The sequence below is a fragment of the Oncorhynchus mykiss genome, chromosome 26 (assembly GCF_013265735.2).
Source record: "Oncorhynchus mykiss isolate Arlee chromosome 26, USDA_OmykA_1.1, whole genome shotgun sequence".
NCBI lineage: Eukaryota > Metazoa > Chordata > Actinopteri > Salmoniformes > Salmonidae > Oncorhynchus > Oncorhynchus mykiss.
The window spans coordinates 14,247,998-14,263,168 of record NC_048590.1 but is presented as its reverse complement, the minus strand read 5'-3'; the positions used below and the strand labels follow the sequence as shown (position 1 = coordinate 14,263,168).

At 42.8% G+C, this 15,171-nt stretch overlaps 1 protein-coding gene across 1 annotated transcript in view; it reads right to left on the bottom strand.

The window, feature by feature from the left end:
- Positions 1 to 15,171, bottom strand: part of LOC110506270 (protein kinase C-binding protein NELL1) — a 407,912-nt gene that overhangs the window by 19,963 nt on the left and 372,778 nt on the right. Inside the window, exon 16 of the mRNA XM_021585706.2 lies at positions 9,830 to 9,970. Coding sequence (XP_021441381.2) covers positions 9,830 to 9,970 — 141 coding nt within the window. The remainder of the gene's footprint in view (positions 1 to 9,829; positions 9,971 to 15,171) is intronic.

Sequence of the window (15,171 nt, the reverse complement as noted above, 5' to 3'; positions counted from 1 at the left end):
CTGAAATGGTCCACCCACACAGACAGCATGGTGAAGAAGACGCAATAGCGCCTCTAGAACATCAGGAGGCTGAAGATATTTGGCCGTTCACCTAAAACGTGCACACTCTTTTACAGATGCACAATCAAGAGCATCTTGTCGGGCTGTATCACCGCCTGGTCCGGCAACTGCACAGCACTCAACCGCAAGGCTCTCCAGAGGGTAGTGTGGTCTGCACAACGCATCACTGGGGGCAAACTACCTGCCGTCCAGGACACCTACAGCACCCGATGTCACAGGAACGCCAAAACTATCATCAAGGACAACAACCACCCGAGCCAGTGCCTGTTCACCCCTTATCATCCAGAAGGCAAGGTCAGTACAGGTGCATCAAAGCCAGGACCTAGAGACTGAAAAATAGCTTCTATCTCAAGGCCATCAGACTGTTAAACAGCCATCACCAACACAGAGAGGCTGCTGTCAACATACAGACTCAAATCTCTGGCCACTTTAATAAAGGTATCACTAGTCACCTTAAATAACACCCCTTTAATAATGTTTACATATCCTACATTACTCATCTCATATGTACAGTTGAAGTCAAAAGTTTACATACATCTGAGCCAAATACATTTAAACTCTGTTTTTCACAACTCCTGACATTTAATTCTAGTAAAACTTCCCTGTCTTAGGTCAGTTAGGATAACCACTTTATTAAAAAAAAATTATGAAATGTCAGAATAATAGTAGAGACAATTATTTATTTCAGCTTTTATTTATTTCATCACATTCCCAGTGGGTCAGAAGTTTATATACAATCAATTAGTATTTGGTAGCATTGCCTTTAAATTGTTTAACTTGGGTCAAATATTTTGGGGAGCCTTCCACAAGCTTCCCACAAAAAGTTGGATGAATTTTGGCCCACTCCTCCTGACAGAGCTGGTGAAACTGAGTCAGGTTTGTTGGCCTCCTTGCTCGCACAAGCTTTTTTAGTTCTGCCCACAAATGTTCTATAGGATTGAGGTCAGGGCTTTGTGATGGTCACTCCAATACCTTGAATTTGTTGTCCTTAAGCCTTTTTGCCACAACTTTGGAAGTCTGCTTGGGGTCATTGTCCATTTGGAAGACCCATTTGCGACAAAGCTTTAACTTCCTGACTAATGTCTTGAGATGTTGCTTCAATATATCCACATCATTTTCCTACCTCATGATGCCATCTATTTTGTGAAGTGCACTAGTCTCTCCTGCAGCAACGCACCCCCACAACATGATGCTGCCACCCCCGTACTTCACGGTTGGGATGGTGTTCTTCGGCTTGCAAGCCTCCTCCCTTTTTCCTCGAAACATAACGATGGTCATTATGGCCAAACAGTTCTATTTTTGTTTCATCAGACCAAAGGACATTTCTCCAAAAAGTAAGATCTTTGTCCCCATGTGCAGATGCAAATTGTAGCCCGGCTTTTTTATGGCGGTTTTGGAGCAGTGGCTTCTTCCTTGCTGAGCGCCCTTTCAGGTTATGTTGATATAGGACTTGTTTTACTGTGGATATAGATACTTTTGTGCCTGTTTCCTCCAGCATCTTCAGAAGGTCCGTTGCTGTTGTACTGGGATTGATTTGCACTTTTCACATCAAAGTACGTTCATCTCTAGGAGACAGAACGCACCTCCTTTCTGAGCGGTTTGATGACTGCGTGGTCCCATGGTATTTATACTTGCATACTATTGTTTGTACAGATGAACGTGGTACCTTCAGGCATTTGGGAATTGCTCGCAAGAATGAACCAGACTTGTGGAGGTCTACAATCCTTTTTCTGAGGTCTTGGCTGATTTCTTTTGATTTCCCCATGATGTCAAGCAAAGAGGCACTGAGTTTGAAGGTAGGCCTTGAAATACATCCACAGGTACACCTCCAATTGACTCAAATTGTGTCAATTAGGCAATCAGAAGCTTCTAAAGCCATGTCATCAGTTTCTGGAGTTTTCCAAGCTGTTTAAAGTCACAGTCAACTCTGTGTATGTAAACTTCTGACCCACTGGAATTGTGATACAGTGAATTATATGTGAAATAATCTATCTGTAAACAATTGTTGGAAAAATGACTTGTGTCATGCGGAATGTAGATGTCCTAACCGACTTGCCAAAATTGTAGTTTGTTAACTAGAAATTTGTGGTGGTTTGAATTTTTTTAAATGAATACAACCTAAGTGTATGTAAACTTACAACTTCAACTGTATATACTGCTCTATACCATCTACTGCATCTTACCTATGCCTGTCATGTCACTTTAAATAAAGGCACTTTAATCATGTTTACATGTCCTACATCACTCATCTGATATTTATATACTGCTATATACCATCTACTGCATCTTGCCTATGCCACACGGCCATTGCTCATCCATATATTTATATTCAAATATTCTTAATCATCCCTTACATTTGTGTATAAGGTAGTTGTGAATTTGTTTGATTGCACTTGCATTAACATCTGCTAACCATGTGTATGTGACCTAAATTTTTTTTTGATTTGTGTGATAATTGTAACGCTTTTGGTCATGTATCAAGTGTTTGCAGAAAGGAGAAACTGTGATGTCCAAGTTGTGGAAAAGATCATAGTATGTATTATAAAGGTGATGAATATGTGACATGTTGAAATTGCGGTGGGAACCATGAAGTAACGTCTTTCGAATGCCCCACAAGGGGGAAAGAAAATGAGGTGGCCAAAGTCAAGGCTGTACAGAGCATTTCATATGCAGCAGCTGTGAAATGGTTTGAGGGTTTGAATGATGCACCAGAGGAGTTCATGATGGTGGATAGGCCTACATTACAGGCTGCAGAGGTTGCCTTTCACCAGCAGGATCCTAATATTTTAAAGGTTCTTAACCTTAGGTGGACTTTGTGTCCTTTATTGCTATGGTAATTAATGGCACTGCCAAGGTGGAGAGAAGGTCCTGGAAGATAGAAATCATAGTGGATGTGGCGGAGCGGTTCCTGGGGCTGAAAGATTTCTCAGCGAAGGAGTTACATGGAATATTGGCATGTGTGGACAATTAAAAGAAGGAAGAAGTGGGAGTTTTGTTTGTTTTGGCAATGTACTATTTTCATTGGGGTTTGCACTGGGGGACAGGGTCTGGCTCTCGACCCGAAACCTGCCCCTCCGCCTGCCCTGTCGGAAGCTGGGGCCGCAGTGTGTGGGGCCATTCAAAGTCCTGAGGAGAATAAACGAGGTGTGTTACAGTTTACAACTTCCTAGGTATTACCGTATTAACCCCTCGTTTCATGTTTCTCTCCTCAGGCCGGTGGTGGCTGGTCCCCTGCAAGAAGGTGAGGTGCCTGAGGTCCCTCCGTCCCCTCTGGACATTGAGGGGTCCCTGCCGTACACAGTCCGTGGCATTCTGGATTCGAGACGCTGGGTGAGGGGCCTACAGTACCTCGTGGACTGGGTGGGGTACGGTCCGGAGGAGAGATGCTGGGTTCCGGTGGGGGACATTTTGGACCCTTCTCTCCTGAGACATTTCCAATGCCTCCACCCGGATCGCCAGGCACCTCGTCCTCCGGGTCGTCCTCGAGGCCGGTGGCGGCGCACTGCAGGAGCAGCGTGTCAGGGGGGGGGGTACTGTCACGACTTCCGCCGAAGTTGGCTCCCCTGCCTGTTCGGGCGGTGCTCGGCGGTCGTCGTCACCGTCCTACTAGCCGCTACCGATCCCTTTTTCGTTGGTCTGTTGGTTTTGTCTTATTAGTTTCACCTGTGTGTATTTTGGTTTAATTAGCTTCCCTATATGTAGTAGTTTGACCCGCCTTTGTTTTGTGCGGGATTGTCTTTTGTTACGTGTGTAGATATTAGGTCGTGGTGTATTTTATTTTCTATACTGGACACCCTGTGGTTTTGGGTTGTCTGGTATAGTGTCCTGCGCCCTGTATTGTGTTGGGCTTATCAGTTTGGTGTGCAATAGTGAAACACTTTACTCGATTACTCTCTCTCTGCGTCTGATTCCTGCACACACACCTAGTCCCGCGTGACAGACAATGTAGTTCATTCTGAATTTAACAGCATAAACCTAGACAAACAACTGTTTGGTCTTCTGAAATATATTCTTTAAGATCAACAACAGTAAAGACGTTCTTCTATGATGTGTGGCAAGAGCTCCCTTTACAGTTAAAAGCAGTTGATTATGTAAATTGTCCTCAGTAACTAGAATTCCTAGATTCATAACTGTTTGCATGCAAAGTAACAATGCTGGAACCTTGTGGTCCAGTAATTACTCAAAATGTAAATCATGTAAACATGCAGGCAGATGCATATCAGGACAAAAATCAATGAACATTACCCGTAATAACTCATATTGGGCAATTGAGCAATTGGGCAAATGTTCAATGGCTACAAAAAAATGTAAAAGTAGCCTGACTTTTAAGGTCTCACAACCTGTAAATGGTTTGTTGTTCAACATTACTTAGTGCACCACCACTAACACAATAAAGTGGAACAGACAACATTTTAAATACTTTGAATTTATGAAATAGACAATCATAATATCAAAGATATCAAATTCACAGTTATGCTACAAAACAAACTTCATAAGAGGTTTTAAAACTAGGTTCTATTTGACAAAAAAAATCCATGATGTACACAAAGGCATTGTTGGCAGAATAGATAGATGCAGTTCAATGCATAATTAATATAATGCACCAATACATTTCTTGGTATACCAAAAAATATTGCTATCAAGTTGTAATTCACAGCTGGCCTAACATTAGTACATCCTCCACCGATTCTGGAAGCACTGTTTCAGTTTCAAAGGCTGGGAATTTCACTAAACTCAAACTAGCAATGATCAAGTCAGTCATAAACTGGCTAATAGGCTAGAGTATCTCTTTATGTAGCTCTTTATTTCGCAATTTAAAAACACGGAGCCTCAAGTTAGCTAGCTACCCAGCTAGCACAGTTGATCTGGGCCGATTCTGTCTGAGAGTCGGGGCACTCGGCTGAGAGTCACACTCGGCCGACGTCAAGTGGCCTGAGTTTGGGCCGCCTTCGTCAGTATTACTTATGAGTGGGATGAAGGGATTGAGCTCGGGCCGATTCTGGTGTGAGTTATCTGGCCCAAATGTATCACTTGGGCCTCGGCCGATTCCGGTGAGAGTTATCTGGCCCAAATGTATTACTTGGGGCTCGGGCCAATTGGGGCTACTCTCTGGCAGATGATTACACAGGCTGATTTATATAATTTCATTATTTATAAATTTTTCCCATATTTTTCTCATTGTTTCTGTGATCCAAAAATAAAATTAACATTTAAATGAAATTGTGTAGTATTTTAATATTTTAATATTTTGATACTCTGTGCAAGGCAATTGATGAGCATTAAAAACTTTGTGGCTGGAAGCTCCTGAGTGGCGGGCTAGGCACATGCATGCTGACACGGTCACCAGGTGTATGGAGTTTCTTCCGACAAAAAATGTTTATTTGTGGATGGGTATAATTTGTATGTATAAAATGTATAATAGTCATATTTAAAATGACCAAATTGGGTAATTTGTATACATTTATTTAAATTAGCATCTGGCCTTTTCTGGGGGGATTCTGGTAAGATGCTTTCAAAGTCGGCTGAATTCTGGTCAATGGAAATGGCCTGATGTACTTGGGCCGATTCAGGGTAGACATTCATTTTGATTCCAGGCTGATTCAATCAGTTCCGGGCCCCCCAGGAAGAGGGCCACTTCTGGGCCGATTCCTCATTGCTAGCTGGGTAGCTGCTGGGAGGCATGCCATGTAATTGGATGCAGATGTCATTTGGTTAGCTAGCAAAAATGTTGAATTGCTTTGCTAGCTAGCTATGTTGAACGACCGTTATCCAGTTAGTATATCTCGTGTTCGTACATTTACTGTGTCTATGTACTCCAATTTCAGAGCACTCTCGTCTGAGTGTGCTAGGGCGCAGAATAACAGATGAATTTACGAACACTCAACACTCACTGAATATGACCGGTGTCAGTAAACGTTGGCAAAAAAAAGTATCAGATACGAACGCTCTAGATAACATGTAAACAGCCTAACCAGCTTGGCTAGGGTGAGTAAAATGGCCAGTGAGGTGTTCTCTCATTTGTTTCTGGAAGTAGCTAGCAAGCAAGCCAATGTTAGCTTGGATGCTTGACTCCGTTGTGAGGTCAAAATGTTTGGATCAAACCTACTCATCGGCCAGAGCGAATTTAGAATGTGCGCTCTGAATGCAAAACGCTCTTAATTTACAAATGGACAATCTGACAGCGCAGTTGCAGTCACCAACACTCTGGATAACCTAACAGCCTAACCTGCTCTGCTAGGGTGAGTAATGTTCAGTGAGCTGTACTCTCTCACTTAGATGTTTGGAAGTAGTTAGCAAGTTAGCTTGGGTGCTTGACTGTAGCCTAACCGACACATACACACATAAGACAATATTGTTCGTAATTAGGGGGCATCAGCCAGCACTGCATTTGTGTATTGGTCAATTTCAATTGTACTGCATTTGTGAAGTCCATACGGAAAGGTCATGGACGTCAGTGCAATTGATAAAGAGGGGGAGGAGAGAGAGAAAGAAAAAGAGAGGCACACAGACACGCATACATACACAGTGAAGAGAATTTTCTCCGTATTATCATAATCTTCATGCACAATCTGTTTATTAAAACCACCCCTCCCTGAAGCATATGGTTAATACATGTTTATTCAGATTCAGCTTGGCCAGGCTCCCAGTGTATAATTAAACCACAAGCACGCCCACAAACAAATGTACTGCTGCATCCTAATTAGCACCCTATTCCCTATATAATACACTACTTTTGAGAATAGGGTGCCATTTAGGATGCATCCTGACCTAGGAGGAAATGTTATACACTCAGTCTGGGAGAAGAGAGGTGATAAGAGAAGTGGTGTAACGTAAGCAGATCCATACATTCAGAGTTCGGCAGACCCAGCTGAGGACTTTATTATGTGGTACATTGTGGTTTAGCTGGTAGAGCATGGAGCTTGCAACATCAGGATTGTAAGTTCAAGTCTCGTTGTGGTGGCCATCTATATATGCACACACTGTAAGTCACATTGGATAAAAGGCATATATCATTTATTTATTCACTTAAATTTGTTTGAACTATTAATTTTCAGGGAAACCCATATAATAATCAAATAACTCATTTAACAACAGTTGTAAACTGCCCTATCAGTACGTGGGAACCCAGGTGTAATTTGTTTTGTAAGGTATTCCATAACTGTGGTGCATTAAAACTAAAGGGGGATTTACCAAACTTTGTGGAGACAAGCGTGACTCAAGAGTTAACCAACCCTGCGAACGGGTTTGAAATCTCATATTTTGATATTTCAACAGGGAAGTGAGGTGTATGGTGGTAAGCTTGTGGAGCAGAGCTTCGTAAACAAGAAGGGAGTAATGAACTGATCTTCTGGACTTTAGTGAGGTCCAGCCGACCTTCCGAAACAGGGTGCAGTGATGAGTATTAAAACTGTCACCTGTAACAAAGTGAAGACACTATGGTAGACGACATCCAAAGGTTAAAGAGTAGAGGCTGCTGCATTCTGGTAAATGCCGTCACCATAGTCAAGAACTGGCAGGAAAGTTGACTATACAATCTCCATCCTGCTGTTCATGGAGAGGCAAGATCTATTTCTAAAAAATAAACCCACTTTAAATCTTAGCTTTTTAAGTAGCTCATCAGTATGTTTTTTATATGTTAGATCTTTATCAATTTGAACGCCCAGATATTATCAGCTTGAACCTGCTCAATGAGAGAACCATCCATTGAGTGAATGTAGCCCATCAGATATTTTTCTATGAATTAAAGAACATTTTTAGTTTTACCAGCATTATGTACAAGTTTTAAATCAACAAGGGCTATTTTGTAATGTAACAAAATCAGATTGCAGTTCTATCATAGCTTGATAAACAGTCGGTGCAATGATATACATGACTGTATCGTATGCATACACATGAATATTACAGGATTTAACCAATCAGAGTCTAAACCCTGTTTAAGCCGAGGGTGGGGGAGTTCTAAGAAGCTATTGTTGTCACATGTGCTCCCTCTCCTGCCTCTAGGCCACCAGGCTGCTTGTTAGGGCACACACCTGTCACCAGTGTCAGGCGCATAATGACATTCACCTGGACTCCATTACCTGCCCTATATATGGCACTCCCTATGGTTTCTTCCCCATTCATTAATGTTTCTGTTCATGTTCCATGTTGGTGTGCTGTTTGTATTACGTGTTTGTTTCAGTTATTTATTAAAAGTATTCACTCCCTGAACTTGCTTCCCGACTCTCAGCATACATCGTTACTGTCACGTTCGTCATAACGAGGAGACCAATGCGAGACCAATGCGTTTTAATGAAAAATAAACACTGAACAAACTATAAAAAACAACAAAACGAACGTGAAGCTATGAGACACAAGTACTGACGGGCAACTACACATAGACAATAACCCACGAAATACCCAAGGAATACGGCTACCTAACTATGGTCCCAGATCAGAGACAACGATAAACAGCTGCCTCTGATTGGGAACCAATCTAAGGCAACCATAGACATATAAACAACTAGATATACAACAACCCCTAGACCTACAAAAAACCCTAGACAATACAAAAACTACACAAACCACCCTCGTCACATCCTGACCTAACCAAAATAATAAAGAAAACAAAGATAACTAAGGTCAGGGCGTGACAGTTACAATTGTTTTAAAAAAGTCATACCAAGGATAATTTTGCTATTTGATATAATTTTAAGACCCCTGGAAGTATCAAAAAAAGAAATAATGTATTTGCCAAATTTTGGGGGGGCCTTACTGCTATTAGCCCATACAAATGCACCGAATAACAGATAGTCCCAAAATATATATCTGAGCGATTCAAGAAAGATCAGGAAACATGTTATATTATGTATTTAACCCCTTATTTTTGGCACTTGATTGTCTAAGCCCCCCCCCGGCTTAGACTATCTGTTGGAATTGTTTTAAGGTCATACCAAGGATCATTTAGCGATTTGATTTTGTTCAGGAAACATGTTTATATATTTTTTTTTTATGTTTGAGCATGCACCTCCACATGGGCGATGGGTACAGTACATTATACAGAGAGTATAATATGACTCAACAGTCACTGTTCTCTGCTATTAATTTCAAAAATAGAGAATGGACATTGGAATATTTACTCTGCCTATCATAGAATATACTATACTCCCTACTGTATCTATATGGGTGACGCATACATCTCAAACAGTAAGAAACAAAGTTCCCCTCTCAGGAAAAATTGTTATTCTAATATAAACTAAAGAGATATTCTGTACTAATTAACAGCATTCCATAGTACATTTTAGAGGGAGTGATGTTCTCCTGTGTATTCCTGACCATTGTATCTCTCCATGATCGATGCATCGCTACATCCTGAGGTATAGGGAGACATCATGCTCTTCTCATTGTAACAGAGATTGTGATTCACTATGTCAGCTGCTGCAATGCACTAAACAGTATTTTACATTGATTTCTATAGGCATGAATATTGTACAGTATGTTGTACTGTCATTGATTGTTACTCCGTGTCTACTATTTCTTTATGACTGCTGTGCAAATCATATTCCATTCATTCATTAATTTATTCAGACTACACAACAAAATGCTGCAACATGCAGCAAAAAAAAAGCTGCATGGCCATGTTATCAGCCCCCTCCCCTGTAATATGTGACAATTAGCTTTTATCAAAAGCGACTTACAGCTTTACCAACTGAGCTACAGAAGACTAAGATGGACAGGAGCAGTAGCGATGGAGACGACCAACAGAAGTGGAATATAAGGGCTGCATACTAACCGATGCAGGAGCTCCCGTGGATCAGGTAGGAGCCATTGTCATGGAAACCGTTCCTGCACTCACAGTGGTACCAGCCCGGCAGGTTGACACAGCGGGAGTGATTGTGGCACTGGATCAGGCCCTCCGCACACTCGTCAATGTCTGGGGGAAACACACAGTATATCTGATGCCATCAACATTATTTTTCACAAAGATCCTATGAATTACTTAATTTTTATGTAATTCTATAACATGTGCACTTAAGGCAATCCTAACTGACTCCTGATTGTTACAATTCAGGGCAGGTGGGGCAGAACCTGTTTTGAGCCCCACCTTTTAAGCTAAAAAATATATTGTTGGGTTGCATGTTTTGCATGTTATTTTGGCATTAATACGTGTCACAAATCAGTTTCGCAAACAATGTAAAAAAAATAATAAAATGTCTTTCTTGAGTAAGGCAGCTTCAAAATCCAGCTATTTCATTCTAGCTCAGTGGAAAATATGGAGAATATGGAGAAAATATGGAGCGTTGGAGTTGGTAATGTTCTCTAGTTATGCCGTGATTGGCTCTGTGCTCTGTCACTCGCGGGGGCACTACATCACCACATAATCAAATCAAATTTTATTTGTCACTTGCGCTGAATACAAAAGGTAGACCTTACAGTGAAATGCTTACTTACGAGCCCTTAATAACAACCAACAATGCAGTTAAGAAAATGCCTAAAAAAAGTAAGCGATAAGAATAACGAATAATTAAAGAGCAGCAGTAAATAACAATTGAGGTAATATCTACAGGGGGAGTTCAAAAATTCAAGCCCCTTGGGTGCTGCCAAAGATTTACATTAGAAATGCCCATCCAAGAAGACTCAAGGTCATTGGCCAAAGATTAAATTATGTTAAATCACGCTATATCTACCGTAGCTTTGATCTACCGTAGCTTTTATTGGACTGTCAACATCATACTTTCAAAATCTTAGCTAGCAAGCAAGACAAACAGTTATCATCATGAATCAAGTCAACAATCTACTGGAAAATCCTTTTCAATCCTCGTCATATCAAGAGAAATGATAGATAAAACGTATTGGTGCTGTTTGGTCATTGGACTTAAGCATGACAAAACAAGTTGGTAATCTCAAATTCAACAATGAGTGGTTTGGAAGGAATCAGTGGCTAACTGCAAGCATTGCAAAGCAATCACTAGCCTGCTATTCAGTGGAGTGGGAGTTTGGTCCAAGTCTGTGTTTAATGGTCTCTTTTCCAAGCTTAAAAGGATAAACATTCACATGCAACACCATGGGCCAGAAAAGGTTGAATACATAGGCCATGCTGTCAATCCAGCATGACTTCAAAATAACTGGAAACTTAAAACTGAAAAATCTCAGACTTTCAGTCAGGAATTCAGTCCACTTTCTAGTGGGCTGACCTGAATTTCACTGATGTCATGATCTCCTTCTTAGCATACGTCATCACTGCAGGGAATAATCAGATGGACCCTGACAAGGTGAGAGAGGTGGTGGATTGGCCTCAACCCACATCCAGAGTGCAGTTGGGGTTATCTTGGGGTTTGCTAACCTCTACCGTCGTTTCGTCCGGGGTTACACCATCGGACCACAAGATCATCCTCCCTAGCGGCTGATATCATCTGGGGAATAGATAGTCTGGCCATCGGACCCCAAGATCATCCTCCTTAGCGGCTGATATCATCTGGGGAATAGATAGTCTGGTCTGCAAGGTGCATTGTTTCCAGCCGGACCATGGGGGGGCTAACCGGATGTTTGTCTCGGACTCTGCCCATGCTCTGGTCCTGAAATGGGCACATTCCTCGAGGCTCACTTGTCATCCTGGCTCCCGTCAGACCTTGGATTTCATCCAACAACACTTGGTAGCCCACCATGGTTCCTGACGTTTCCGCGTTCATTACCCCCTGCACTGTGTGCTCAGAACAAGACTCCGCGGCAAGCTCTGACTGGCCTCCTTTAACCACTCCCTGTTTCTCACTGCCCCTCGTCATATATCCTTGGACTTCATCACGGGTCTCCCTCCGTCAGATAGCAACACCACCATCCTTATGGTGGTGAATAGGTTTTCCAAAGCTGCCCATTTTATCCCCCTTTCTAAGTTGCCCTCAGCTAAGAAGACGGCACAATTTATGGTGCAGCATGCCTTCCGGATCCATGGACTTCCAGTCGACATTGTCTCCGATCATGGTCCTCAGTTCTCATTCCGGTTTTGGAAGGCGTTCTGCATCCTCACTGGGTTGTCGGCTAGCATGTCCTCTGGTTCTTTTTTTTGTGTTTTTGTTTGTTTGAATTTTTTCCCCTTTTTCTCCCCAATTTCGTGGTATCCAATTGTTGTAGTAGCTACTATCTTGTCTCACCGCTACAACTCCCGTATGGGCTCGGGAGAGACGAAGGTTGAAAGTCATGCGTCCTCCGATACACAACCCAACCAGCCGCACTGCTTCTTAACACAGCGCGCCTCCAACCCGGAAGCCAGCCGCACCAATGTGTCCGAGGATACACCGTGCACCTGGCAACCTTGGTTAGCGCGCACTGCGCCCGGCCCGCCACAGGAGTCGCTGGTGCACGATGAGACAAGGACATCCCTACCGACCAAGCCCTCCATAACCCGGATGACGCTAGGCCAATTGTGCGTCGCCCCACGGACCTCCCGGTCGCGGCCGGTTACGACAGAGCCTGGCGCGAACCCAGGGACTCTGATGGCACAGCTGGCGCTGCAGTACAGCGCCCTTAACCACTGCGCCACCCAGAAGGTGTCCTCTGGTTTTCAACCACAGTCTAACGGCCAGTCGGAGCGAGCTAATCAGGACCTGTAGACGACTCTACATTGCCTCGTTTCCACCAATCCCACCACCTGGATCCAGCAACTTGTGTGGGTGGAATATGCCCACAACACCCTTCCCTGCTCTGCTACTGGTCTCTCGCCTTTTGAGTGTTTCCTGCGATATCAGACCCTGCTCTTCCCGGAGCAAGAGTAAGAGGTCAGCAGCTGGACCCTTTTTTCCCACTACCGTCTTGGGCAGAGGGTATGGCTTTCCACTCGGGATCTGACCCTCCAGGTGGAGTCCTGCAACCCCCCCCCCCCCCCCCCCGTTTAATCAGCCCTTTCCCTATCTCTAAGGTCCTTAGCCCCTTTGCTGTTCGCCTTCTGTTGCCCTGCATCCTCCGTATACGTACATCCCACTTTCGATGTATCTAGAATTAAACTCCTGTCTCACAGCCCTTTTTCTCCTGTTTCCAGGCCCTTCCCTCTCCCTGTCTCATCGATGGCCATTTGGCATACACAGCGACATGCCTCCTGGGTGTTCAACCTCAAGCCAGCGGATTCCAGTACCTGGTTGACAGGAGAAGAGGCCTTGGGTCCCTGCCAGGAATATCCTGGACCCAGCCCTCATCATAGAAAATTCTAAAAATAAAGAAACTCTTGAATGAATAGGTGTCGAAACTTTTGACTGGTACTGTATGTTTTTTAAAAAGGCAGTAAATAAGGCTGAATTAACTGTTTCTCTGGCAGACAAGGCTCCACTGATATCCAGGTGTAGCGGTGGTAAGGATTCACTCCATGATGCTGAAAAGAAAGCTCTGCTTTTGGGACAGCTTTATGTAGGACTTAACAATTTCTGGGCACTGTTTGTTACCGTTATAGTGCAATTCATGTATTGTTGTGTTGTGTAGTGGCTTTGCTGGCATGGATATACTGTATATATATTCCCACCAAGATTTACGTTCGAAAATCACGACTGGTTACAATACAGTGACTTGCGAAAATATTCGGCCCCCTTGAACTTTGCGACCTTTTGCCACATTTCAGGCTTCAAACATAAAGATATAAAACTGTATTTTTTTGTGAAGAATCAACAACAAGTGGGACACAATCATGAAGTGGAACGACATTTATTGGATATTTCAAACTTTTTTTAACAAATCAAAAACTGAAAAATTGGGCGTGCAAAATTATTCAGCCCCTTTACTTTCAGTGCAGAAAACTCTCTCCAGAAGTTCAGTGAGGATCTCTAAATGATCCAATGTTGACCTAAATGACTAATGATGATGATTACACACAGGTGTATTGTATTTAAGTCTCCGTATAAATGCACCTGCACTGTGATAGTCTCAGAGGTCCGTTAAAAGCGCAGAGAGCATCATGAAGAACAAGGAACACACCAGGCAGGTCCGAGATACTGTTGTGAAGAAGTTTAAAGCCGGATTTGGATACAAAAAGATTTCCCAAGCTTTAAACATCCCAAGGAGCACTGTGCAAGCGATAATATTGAAATGGAAGGAGTATCAGACCACTGCAAATCTACCAAGACCTGGCCGTCCCTCTAAACTTTCAGCTCATACAAGGAGAAGACTGATCAGAGATGCAGCCAAGAGGCCCATGATCACTCTGGATGAACTGCAGAGATCTACAGCTGAGGTGGGAGACTCTGTCTATAGGACAACAATCAGTTGTATATTGCACAAATCTGGCCTTTATGGAAGAGTGGCAAGAAGAAAGCCATTTCTTAAAGATATCCATAAAAAGTGTTGTTTAAAGTTTTGCCACAAGCCACCTGGGAGACACACCAAACATGTGGAAGAAGGTGCTCTGGTCAGATGAAACCGAAATTGAACTTTTTGGCAACAATGCAATACGTTATGTTTGGCGTAAAAGCAACACAGCTGAACACACCATCCCCACTGTCAAACATGGTGGTGGCAGCATCATGGTTTGGGCCTGCTTTTCTTCAGCAGGGACAGGGAAGATGGTTAAAATTGATGGGAAGATGGATGGAGCCAAATACAGGACCATTCTGGAAGAAAACCTGATGGAGTCTGCAAAAGACCTGAGACTGGGATGGAGATTTGTCTTCCAACAAGACAATGATCCAAAACATAAAGCAAAATCTACAATGGAATGGTTCAAAAATAAACATATCCAGGTGTTAGAAGTCCAGACCTGAATCCAATCGAGAATCTGTGGAAAGAACTGAAAACTGCTGTTCACAAATGCTCTCCATCCAACCTCACTGAGCTCGAGCTGTTTTGCAAGGAGGAATGGGAAAAAATGTCAGTCTCTCGATGTGCAAAACTGATAGAGACATACCCCAAGCGACTTACAGCTGTAATCGCAGCAAAAGGTGGCGCTTAAGTATTAACTTAAGGGGGCTGAATAATTTTTGCACGCCCAATTTTTCAGTTTTTGATTTGTTAAAGTTTGAAATATCCAAAAAATGTCGTTCCACTTAATGATTGTGTCCCAAAAAGGTCGCAAAGTTCAAGGGGGCCGAATACTTTGGCAAGGCACTGTAGATGTGTACTACTGGATTGTCAATATATGTATAGGCCTGTTATCACCAA